This window comes from Salvia hispanica, chromosome 4, assembly GCF_023119035.1.
Source record: "Salvia hispanica cultivar TCC Black 2014 chromosome 4, UniMelb_Shisp_WGS_1.0, whole genome shotgun sequence".
NCBI lineage: Eukaryota > Viridiplantae > Streptophyta > Magnoliopsida > Lamiales > Lamiaceae > Salvia > Salvia hispanica.
The window spans coordinates 4,174,764-4,185,176 of NC_062968.1; the positions used below are offsets into that span (position 1 = coordinate 4,174,764).

General features: G+C 35.6%; 3 protein-coding genes across 5 annotated transcripts; 1 reads left to right on the top strand and 2 right to left on the bottom strand.

Annotated features, from left to right (window-relative positions):
* Positions 1 to 368: 368 nt before the first annotated feature.
* Positions 369 to 2,858, bottom strand: LOC125219435. Its single transcript, XM_048121411.1, has 2 exons — positions 2,570 to 2,858; positions 369 to 732 (listed from the first exon to the last, which is right to left on the bottom strand). The coding sequence occupies exons 1-2, from the start codon at positions 2,768 to 2,770 to the stop codon at positions 502 to 504; spliced, it is 432 nt and encodes a 143-aa protein (XP_047977368.1). The 5' UTR covers positions 2,771 to 2,858; the 3' UTR covers positions 369 to 501.
* Positions 2,859 to 5,243: 2,385 nt separating this feature from the next.
* LOC125224110 (probable calcium-binding protein CML18) lies at positions 5,244 to 6,735 on the bottom strand. Of its 3 annotated transcripts, XR_007176826.1 has the most exons (3): positions 5,889 to 6,735; positions 5,615 to 5,702; positions 5,244 to 5,361 (listed from the first exon to the last, which is right to left on the bottom strand). XR_007176826.1 is itself a non-coding variant. In XM_048127456.1 (2 exons), the coding sequence occupies exon 1, from the start codon at positions 6,404 to 6,406 to the stop codon at positions 5,912 to 5,914; it is 495 nt and encodes a 164-aa protein (XP_047983413.1). In that variant the 5' UTR covers positions 6,407 to 6,735; the 3' UTR covers positions 5,244 to 5,361; positions 5,889 to 5,911. The 3 variants fall into 3 exon arrangements, 2 of the variants coding, with proteins under 2 accessions (XP_047983413.1, XP_047983412.1); XM_048127456.1 differs by lacking the exon at positions 5,615 to 5,702; XM_048127455.1 differs by having other exon boundaries at positions 5,244 to 5,702.
* A 1,872-nt stretch (positions 6,736 to 8,607) lies between these two features.
* LOC125218569 (MADS-box transcription factor PHERES 1-like) lies at positions 8,608 to 9,451 on the top strand. The gene has a single exon (XM_048120254.1). It carries the CDS (start codon positions 8,608 to 8,610, stop codon positions 9,376 to 9,378), a length of 771 nt encoding a protein of 256 aa, XP_047976211.1. The 3' UTR covers positions 9,379 to 9,451.
* Positions 9,452 to 10,413: the final 962 nt, after the last annotated feature.

Sequence of the window (10,413 nt, forward strand, 5' to 3'; positions counted from 1 at the left end):
ACAAGGTTGAGCTTGAAAATGTTCATGAGCTCCTCGAGTCGAGCACTCGGGCTTGAAAATTCTGTCGAGCTCAGGTGGTCTAGTTTATTAAACGATCGAATTCCTGACGAGCTTTTTCAGATGCAACTTCAAATAGCTTGCTTCTTTTATAGACTCAACATTTTTTTAATTTATTTGATCATGGAATCCTTCAAACCGACCGCACGTATTACAAATCTAATATATTAAATCAATCAAAACACCTAAATTACAGCAGTTATTGCAGCTAAAGATCCCTTTTTTCTTTTGGAGAAGGGGGATTTCATATCGCCTTTGATTAGAACAGAAGTAGCAAATTTATGTTCCAAACAAATCTAAGGTCATGTCAATAGGGAACTAAAGCACATTCATACCTTGAATGGGAAAATTTTTGTGCTCAACACCGACACTTCCACTGAAGGCCAAGATAGGGGGAAGAAATAACAAAATAGCAATCAGCACAGACACTTACACATGCACCCATTATCGTGCTCGTTTTCTATCAGACTTTGAAGGTTTCTGAGTCTTCGGCTTCACTTCTGGGGTGTAGTTGATCACCTGGTCCGTCTGAGGTTCTTCTGGATATGTGGTGACAAGAAATTTCTTGTTGGATCCAACTTGGTTACAGATTTGTTTGAGCATACTCCTACCTCTCATCCACTTCAGCATAATCTTCATGTGTGTTTTGCTGTTTAGACCACTGATACCAGCATCCTGCATAATGCATTAAGATGACTTATATGAAATTTTAATTTGATATAAGTACATGTTAATTACTAAGGTATACAAGACATACAACATATGTTTTGCTCATTTTGAATGTACTCGGCATAATAGAGTCAAGGGGAAGGCATTTCGTGCATAACCATAGCAGCCAAAGTATGCAGTGCTGTATTCATATTAGGTAAAAGATATCAATGTATTTCATGCTGATATGCTCTCAATTCTCTTATCTGTCTTTCTACATGGCTGATATGATCAACAGTCATTTGTACACAGGCATTTTAATTAAACAATTAGTAATTAATTGATTATTCGTATTAATCTCAAAATCAGTCAATGAATGAAGAACAATTAGTAACAATAATGAAGTTGAGAACAGCAACTTAACCAATATAAGTGTCAAGACAGGTAGCTGGACAAAACATATTCAAGGTATCTAACCTCTTGAAATGATTATTTTTTACCAATAATTTGTAATTACTGAGATGAGAAGAGGAAAAGTTATCTTATTTGTTGGCTGTGGGCTCTGTTATTTGAAAGGAAAGGAGCACGAGACTGTTGGTTTGACAAGCTAAACCTAATGGCAACTAATTCAATTCTTCTTATAATTATCACTATACGAACTGGGTAGCCAATCGTTTTAATTGATGATCATGGTGATTTACAATGAGAACATTTAAGTGAGCGACCATAGATACTGAAATTTAATGATGCTGATGATGACAATAACATCTTGATCACATTAGTTCAAGCCATCCAATTACTTTAGGCTGTCCAAATAGTGAAATTAACATCTTTACTGCAATCTCATGTACTTGATGACACAGAGCCTCCTGTTAAGGCAGATTTTAATTGACCTTATCTTAGTTCTAGAAAATTTCACAAGTATTATTCTACTTATCAAACTTATTAAAAGAAAGGAGAAAAAACCTTAGGTGAGAGAGATTTTTCTATAACATGGTAAACTCTTAATAAGCATACCAGATCTGCCAAATGCCAAGCCTAAAAAACAATTCTTTATTTGGGAAAGAGCTCATACTGTAAACAGCTAAGTAAAACTCATACTAAAAACCCACAAGACGTATGTGGCAGTGAAAGAAATAATGAAAAAGAGCATAGTAAATTAGTAATTGAGGAAAATCCTACACAATAAGGTCTAAACTCTAAATACCCCTTATCTTATAGTATCCCATCATTTCCCACAATACAAGAGTCGCCAAGAGGGAGAGCAAAATAATAGAAAAGGTAGAAATTTATTTCAACAAGAAAAAATGAGGAACACCGAACAATCACGACTTAAATCTGGATAATCTTTCTTGTATAGCGCTGAAGCCATGTAAATGTTTCATATACTGCCAAATTACAGATTGAATAGGTGTAAGTGAAACTAGAACTTAGGTTTTCTGAAAACATATTCCAGTTCAGCTCAATCTTTTACTTATTTGAGTGATGGCTGAAGCAGCAGAGGTCAAACCAAAAGCCTGAAGGGTGGGAATGTATGCTCATCCGACATACCAAACCCTATGGACAATAGAGAATCCTTGTCAAATGTTTGATTCATTCCCAGAAAAATAGATCACCAGTAAATGTGGTTAAGACTCCAAGAGTTGCATCAGAAATAGTAGGGGACTAAGTCTACATTCAATTCTTTAAATCTACAAATATTAGGATATCAGCTCAAAACCAAAACCAAATAGAAGCTAGATTTCGATGTTCAGCCTCCACACACTCCCCACCAACAAAATCTAGCCATTTAAACCTCCTAATCGATCAACAAATTAATGATTCAACGCAAAATTAGAAGACGAGGAGCAAGAAAACAGCAGACCTTGACGTGATTCCATGCATTTCCGATGGTGAGAGGGCCATTAGCCTTGATGACGTCGTAGAGACCTTCGGCAATGTAGGCGGCCTCCTGAAATGGAACCCTAGGGTTTATCTTCCTCAAATTGGGGGCACGCTTCCGCGAGCTCGTGGAGAAATACCTCATCGCCGTCTGCATCACCGCATTTCCGTTGCCGTTCCACATCCTTGATCAGTTTTCCAAATCACAACACACAAGCAGATACTTCTGCTTTCTTCCTCAACACAATGAAGTTAAAAACCCAGCATAAATCTTGAGTGGAAGATATGAAATCTGCAATGTCCAAACCAAAGCCCATTTTGTATTTCAATTTTTTGTAGGCCCATTTTCTCATTTTATTATGGCTAATTCTAAACATAGCCCATTTCGTATCCCTTTATTTTAAAAAATAATAATAGTGGAGTAGTAGTATTTAGGATGCAAAAATTCAAAAGACAAAATATAAAACCAAAATCATAAAATAGATATAATATTCAAAACTAATTTTAGCCTTTACTCTGGTATTTATAAATACTATTTGATACATTAACATCAGTGAGTCAAACACACGAAAAAAAAAAAAAGAAATAAGAATGGTGACTATAATTTGTTCTTTACTTTATTCTCATTGCCTTGAAAAATTGATCTCTTGCCAAATTCTTTAGTTCTCAATCCAAATCTAATTGATAAGATAAACTTGTTTATTTGATTAATTTTTGAGAATTTAGATCGCTATAATTTTGTAGAGACGTCATATTTTAGTTGGATTCAGTTCTTAGGATTAGCACAAGGCTAAGTCTCACCGTGAATGTATATTAGCACTATTTTTTTAAAAAAAAGTTTCACCATGAATGATTCGATTGTCGTGATAAATAGTAAACATATATTTATCATTTAAAGGATAAGAGTTCGCTTCATTATGTACATTTTTTTTTTCTCCAAATATAAAATACAGTACTCTAAAAGACAACACTGTATTTTTTTTTAGGGATATTAATTTCGTTGGTAGTAATAAAAATTAAACAAATAAATAAATAAATACATTTATCATAAAGGTTTGTGTTAAAATGACAACATTTTTAAAGTGACACTGTAACACCACATATCCAGCAATATTATAAATGTTACACAACAATTTATAGATTGTTGTATAGCGTGTTGAATATTGCTGACCGAGAAAAAATTGTTGTATACAATGTTGTATATTACTGATCGAGATTTTTGCACTTGAGCATTTTTTTTATTGCCACATGGCAGCTTATTATTCGTCCACGTGTACAAATGATTGACTAGGAATGATGTTATGGTATTATTCTAAGAGGTGTTGTCATTTTAACGCACCCCTATTATAAAGCTTTCCTCATTTACACCTCTCAACTTTTTTTCTACCAAATATATTTTATCCTTAGTATTGAATTTTTTTTATCTTTGAGATATTGGCTCCTAATATCACAAAATTTTTAAAAAATTTGTTTTTCCAAAGACTTTCAACTTGGGAAATAATATTACGAATTTTATCTGTGGTTATTATTTCCCATAGACCATGGATTCGGCTACATTAAATTGACATGGATGTTGTGTATGCATCCAGATATTAAATTTTATATCCAGAATGCATTGAAATTTTAGTTTCCATACATAATTTGGACTTGATTATAGCATCTTTTATTACATGTGCAACAATCAGAAAATCATTGACGGGAATGATCTACTCGAAACTTCATATATCAAGAGCCAAAACCATAGCTCCCAAGAAAATGGAAAAATTTCTTTGCACATCAAAATTCTTGAAAATTGTTGAGTATGCACTTAGTTAACTGTCGCAAAAACCCAATAGATACTAGTGGAGTAGTATATTAGGAAGATTTGAGTTAATCACGTTTGTCATTTCTAAAACAAGAATGGTGGTGGGGGTGTTGTTCTTCAACTAACAAGTGCTCCCCTGGTTTAAGCCAAAAACACTACATATTGCTCTAAACGAACCCAACATGAGACCTGCTGCACGTTGTCGTTTGCCAACAATAAGATATTTGTATGTCTGAATATTTGATCATCTACCTAGTTACATATGCTGCACTCATTCAGGATAAACCTACTCTTTCTACAAAACAAATTTAATTTGTGGTCGAGCAAAATCAGAGAAAACAGAGCTCGTCAGCATAATTTCCTGAATCACATTAGTTATTATAAAAGTAGCACTCATCCATAGCTTATGGCATTACTAGTTAGTAGTTAGACTATTTGTGTAGTCGAATCTATTTACCAGCATGGGCGAAATGAACACATGAACTATCTTTTTTCCAATATTCTGAACTGCAGCAGCTGTAGAATAAACTTAGTTGAAACATGTCCCCTGTCCTATCCCCTTCCCCTTCAACCCCCCAAGAAGATGAAAAAGGCCACTACAAAAATCTCAGATGGGAAGTCCGGTTAAGAGTCCTACCATACAACCATAGCATAGCTATGGTACTCTCAGCAATGCCCTTGCATAGAATATGGTATAGTATGCTATCATATCTTTGATCATCTTTTCAGACATCTTTTTCACATAACTCATATAGTTAGGGGAGGGGTGTGAAGGGGTAGAATCATAGTATTTCTACTCACATAGATCAGACCTACAGATCTTTGAGCCATTCATTGGTAAAATACATCATACGCTAAAGCCAGATTGAAGTATAAAATTTACGCAAATCAGTTTTACAAAAGCTAATGCTAGATTCAACTACACGTGTGCACAAAGGTCTAAATTAGAATTCGTCGGTCTTCATTATGCCCTGCACAGCCAAGATGGACAACCAGGTTATTCATTTTCTAATTTTTGGCTTAGCTCGTCCGCAGTTATAACCACGTTCGACTCTTTCACAACATAATGAAGCTACAACGGTGCTTTAACCACTTTCCATACTAATCATAAGTACTAGTAACTAGTATGCATTAGCACAACCTTTGTCCATTATTCTGCAAGGGGCTGCAGATGCATATATTATACTGGAGTACAAAACTTTAAGGGAAACAAATTCTACTTACAATTACTGTCTCAAACCAGTTGCCCATCTCTGCCACCCAAAATGAAATAAAAGACTACCACCAACAAGAATCTACCAAGTTGGAATTCCTGCAACACAGAACATAAAGTACTCCAGCAACTAAAGCATAGATAGATGCATATTTTCAATATAGATGCATAGTGAAATACCCTTCAAAAACATAGAATCTCCAGTAAAACTTATATAAGTATTGAGTTTCTACTAGAGAAATAATTTCCCCCAAAATCAACACTCAGACCTAAGGGATTTTATACCTGTACGAGAGAAAATGGAATAATCAAGCCCAAGAATTGTCAAAGGCGGCAGAGGTGATCGCTTGCGAGAACTCCTGAAAATTGATCCTGCCGTCGCCGTCGGTGTCGGCCTCCCTGATCATCCCGGTGAGCTCTTCCGCAGTCAGGGCGTGGCCGAGCTTGGCCATGGAGTGCGCCAGCTCCGCCGCCGTGATGTAACCGTTGCCGTCCCGATCAAACATCTCGAAGAGGTGCCTGAGCTGCTCCTCCGTGTAAGGCGACTTCGACGGCAGGAGCTCCGGCGCCACCAGCGACACGAACTCCGAGAACTCGACCAATCCGTTGCTGTTGGTGTCGGCCTTATGGATCAGCGCGTCGATCTGATCGGGGCTCGGCTTCAAACCGAGCGACCGCAGCAGCGAGCCGAGCTCCAGCTCCGTCAGGCTACCGTCATTGTTCCGGTCGAATGATCGGAATATCTCCCGCAGCTCTGCCAACTGCTCGTCGTCCAATTTCACGGCCGGAGCTTTACAGTTCATCTCAATTTTCCCTCCAAAATTAAAAAAACAAAAGAATGAAAAAGCGTAGGAAATGTTTGGATGGATGAAGAGAGGAATTATGGTTGGAAAAGAATCGGTTGATCTCTACAAATCATGCAGATTGGATGTATTTAAAATTTTTTGATGCAGCAGATGATCCAACAAATTGTCAATCTTCCACAACAGATATTTTTTTCTTTTTCTTTTTTGTTTCTGTTAATGATCCACCACATTCGAGGGGTAAGACGGAATTGCTGGTAGAGGAAATTAACAATGAAGCTGATGAATCGGATCTAAATTCAACATCTTTTTTTTTTTTTTTTTTTGGTTGAGGGGTTATGGAAAAGAAATTAAGAAATGCCCAATAATCGGATTAAGTAGACCTATATATAGTCGTGTCTTCATAATTTTGAATATAAGATTATTTCAGTAAATCTTTCTCCTCTCACTTTGTTTTGAGGATGAGACCCTCGCTCCTCATGTTATTCACGCTAACTTAATTAGGTGTAAAAATATCCATAAATCTGCAAGTAACAATCCTTGTAATGTTTCCAAAATTTAATGATTCGGAAATATAATTACGTGGCGTGATTAATCATTCACAATAGGAAAAGGAAAAAAAAAAGGAAAGAATATTTATTTGATTATGTTAATTGGCTGGACACATGCTAATACTAATAGTCAATACTCCCTCCGGTCCGTGATTGAATGTCTCATATTTGATCAGTACGAATTTTAAGAAATTGTGACTTTATGTGGAAAAGTGTGTAGAACGTGATATCTACTTTTATATATTGAGTTTATAATAAAATATAAAAGAATGAATTAGTGGAATGCATGATTCATTTACAAAATATTTATAGTACTTCTAAAAGTGGAATGGAATATTTATTGGCGGACGGATGGAGTAATATTTTATGATTTATATCATTATTAAAATTTCAAGAATGTTCCTTATTTCAAGCGTTTGCATTTTTGTTCCCAATACTTGTCTAAGCTCAGAAAATGAGTCAACCTTTAAAAAGACTTAGGTTGTGTTTGGTACGTAGGATTAGAGGTGTCAAATTTGAATTGTAGCTTTAATTTCAAATTTTGTATTTGGTACTATAAAATTATTTAATTTTTGATTTCATATCAAAAATAGAAAATTGAAATTTCAAATAGTCATAAATTAGATAGTTTAACTATATATCTACAACACACATTTCACACACTACGTATATTTCATAGACACATCAAACACTGCAGTCTTGCATACATTTCCCACACTATGGAGAATATTAATTATTCGAAAATTTTAAACACACTATTGCGTGCAACATGAAACATATAACATGTGCAATTGCCTTTTCCTAAAAATGCATAGTTTTTAATCATGGCAGCTTGAAATTACTTGGACAATGAATAGTTTGTTAATATAAAGTTGTTACCACTATAAAAACCTTAGAAAGTAATTAAACCAACTTGGATCTCAATGGTGAATTGGTGATTGTGAAATGGCCTACCTAGATTTTGTCATTTTTCTCAATCTCATTTAATTTGTCCTTTTGGGCGCTCTCTCTCTCTCTTTTATATGGGAATTAAAACTGAAGAACAATTATTATTGGAGGAGTATTTATTTTCCTGCCTTTCCTAATTCCTACTGATTAGCAATGTATTTGAACTAGTAATGGGAATTTGCGACAGGCCGCGAATAAAAGAAGTTCAAGTCCGGATGCACTATTAACATAGTTCACGTTTAGTAAAGTAATTAGTCTAGTTCAATCTTTTAATAGCTCGTTCAATTTGAAAGATTATATCTCACGATTGAATATGCATTATAATGAGTCATATATAGCTTGCCACCCATCCAAATATAATAATCTCACAAGTCACAACACATTCATAGATGGATAATCATATAACTAAAATAATTTTACAACATAATCTTAGATGGATAATTATATTCTAATGACTCAAAGCAATCGAACTAACAACTAATACTTATTAATTAGTAAATCAATTAACGTGTTAGTACCATGAATAGTTTGAAGTAATTGTCAATAAAGATTATTTAGACAAGACAAAATCTCCATAATTTAGGCACAGAATCATCTTCCAAAATCTTTTTCTTTGAATAAGGAAAATTTCCACCGAGTGTCCTTCCCAATTCCCATGCTTATAAAACCAGAAATAACAAACACATTATTAAGCAAAGCAAAATGGGGAGGGCAAAGTTGAAGATGGAACTGATTGAGAATGAGAAAGCACGAAACACAACCTTCAAAAAAAGAAAGGAAGGCCTAATCCGCAAACTCACCGAATTCACAACCCTCTGCGACGTCAACGCCTGCATGATCATCTACGGCCCCAACCAAACCCGCCCCGACCTCTGGCCGCCCCACGACCCGGACCAAGTCCGCCGCATCATCGACCTCTACAAGTCCAAAAACACCGACGCCGCCGGAACCAAGTCCTTCGGCGTCGTCGACTTGTTCCAAGGCCGCAAGAAGCAGATCGAGGAGGAACTCGAAAAGCTGCGCCGCAAGAATCTAGAAGCCAAATACCCGACCCGCCCGGATCTGCTCAACGCCCTCGACGAGGCCCATCTCCGCCAGCTTCACGCCTTTCTCACCGCCAAGGCCAGCTACGTCAGATCTAGAATCCAACTGCTGAGGATGAACCAACAAGACCACCGGATCATGAATCCGAAGGTCGAAATGGTGATCGATCATCGAAGAGTGCTTCATAACTCCATGATGATGGCTGGATCATCTAGCAATTCTAATGTGCAGCTCAAGCGCGAATTTTACTACGAGTCTGCCACAGGGTATTATCAGCAGTACATGGTGCCGCCGCTGCTGCCCCGTCCTTACTTGCTCCAGGCGATGGTGCAACCGCAGCTGCAGTATTTGGCTAATCAAGATGAATTGATGATGAGAAATCAGGATGGCTTCAAGTATGAAGATTTGACCACCAAGTTCTCTTACTAAGGTTTGGGTATATATTGTCTTCAATTTGGATTAGGGTTTAGATTTTCTTACATGAATTTCTATTTTGTTACATTATATGGTCTGCTACAGTGTTTGCTTGTAGTACTTGATAAGGTATTAAGGTTGTTGATTAATGAAGATTACTTGTTTTTTTTATCTGGAGTAATATTTATTTCTCCCTCCATCCATAAAAAATAGTAATCCTGACACCAATTTTTTAATTTTGATATCCATTAAAAACACCATTATTCGTAATATATGATCATACAGTCTACTTCTTTTTTTCAAAAAAATAATAGAGTAATTAATAATAATGGCTCTATCCAGGGGCGGACCTACATAGGCGGTTGGAGGTCCCATAGAACCCCAAACAATTCGAACCTTTATTATGTATATTATATTCAAAATAATTAAATAGTCACTCAGCATAAATGGTAAGTTTCGTGGCCTAGCATCTGCCTAAACTGTGTTTGATTCCCAACCAGATCATTTGGGATTTTATCATTTTATTGTGTTTTTACTATTTTTTATGATGTTTTTTATACTCTTACATCAATTATACACTAAAAGGTCATGTTTTTATAGTACTTCATTAATTAACTTATTTTAAAATTTATTCATATTTAATATTAAATACATACATATATCTAGTTTCTGTATCATTTAATTAAATCTATCTCATTACTCATTTCCTTCGCATCATAATAATGTCGCAATTTTTGGCTACGCCAACATGAAAAAATACCTTACAATTGTTATTAGGAAATTGGACCCCTCAACTTCAAAATCTTGCGTCCGCCACTAACTCTATCGAATTCCATTGTGAGCAATGGCAGCCATGCTACCTTCCCTATACAAGAAACAACCTTTTTCAATGTGTCCGATACCGCAAAATGTCTCCATCAATATTGACTTTTCTATTGACTTATTGAATATTTTTTTTGGGGATAAGTATATTTGATAAAACTAAACAAAATCAATTTAGCAGATTCTAGCTCAATAAAAATTTATTTTAATAACTCAATATTTGTTGTA

Bases quoted from the DNA above. Each gene is read 5' to 3' on its own strand.
- LOC125219435 (XM_048121411.1), bottom strand. From the start codon at position 2,770: ATGTGGAACGGCAACGGAAATGCGGTGATGCAGACGGCGATGAGGTAT. The intron at 733-2,569 runs GTCTGCTGTTTT...TGCATTATGCAG, and splicing joins ATGCATGGAATCACGTCAAG to GATGCTGGTATCAGTGGTCT.
- LOC125224110 (XM_048127456.1), bottom strand. From the start codon at position 6,406: ATGAACTGTAAAGCTCCGGCCGTGAAATTGGACGACGAGCAGTTGGCA.
- LOC125218569 (XM_048120254.1), top strand. From the start codon at position 8,608: ATGGGGAGGGCAAAGTTGAAGATGGAACTGATTGAGAATGAGAAAGCA.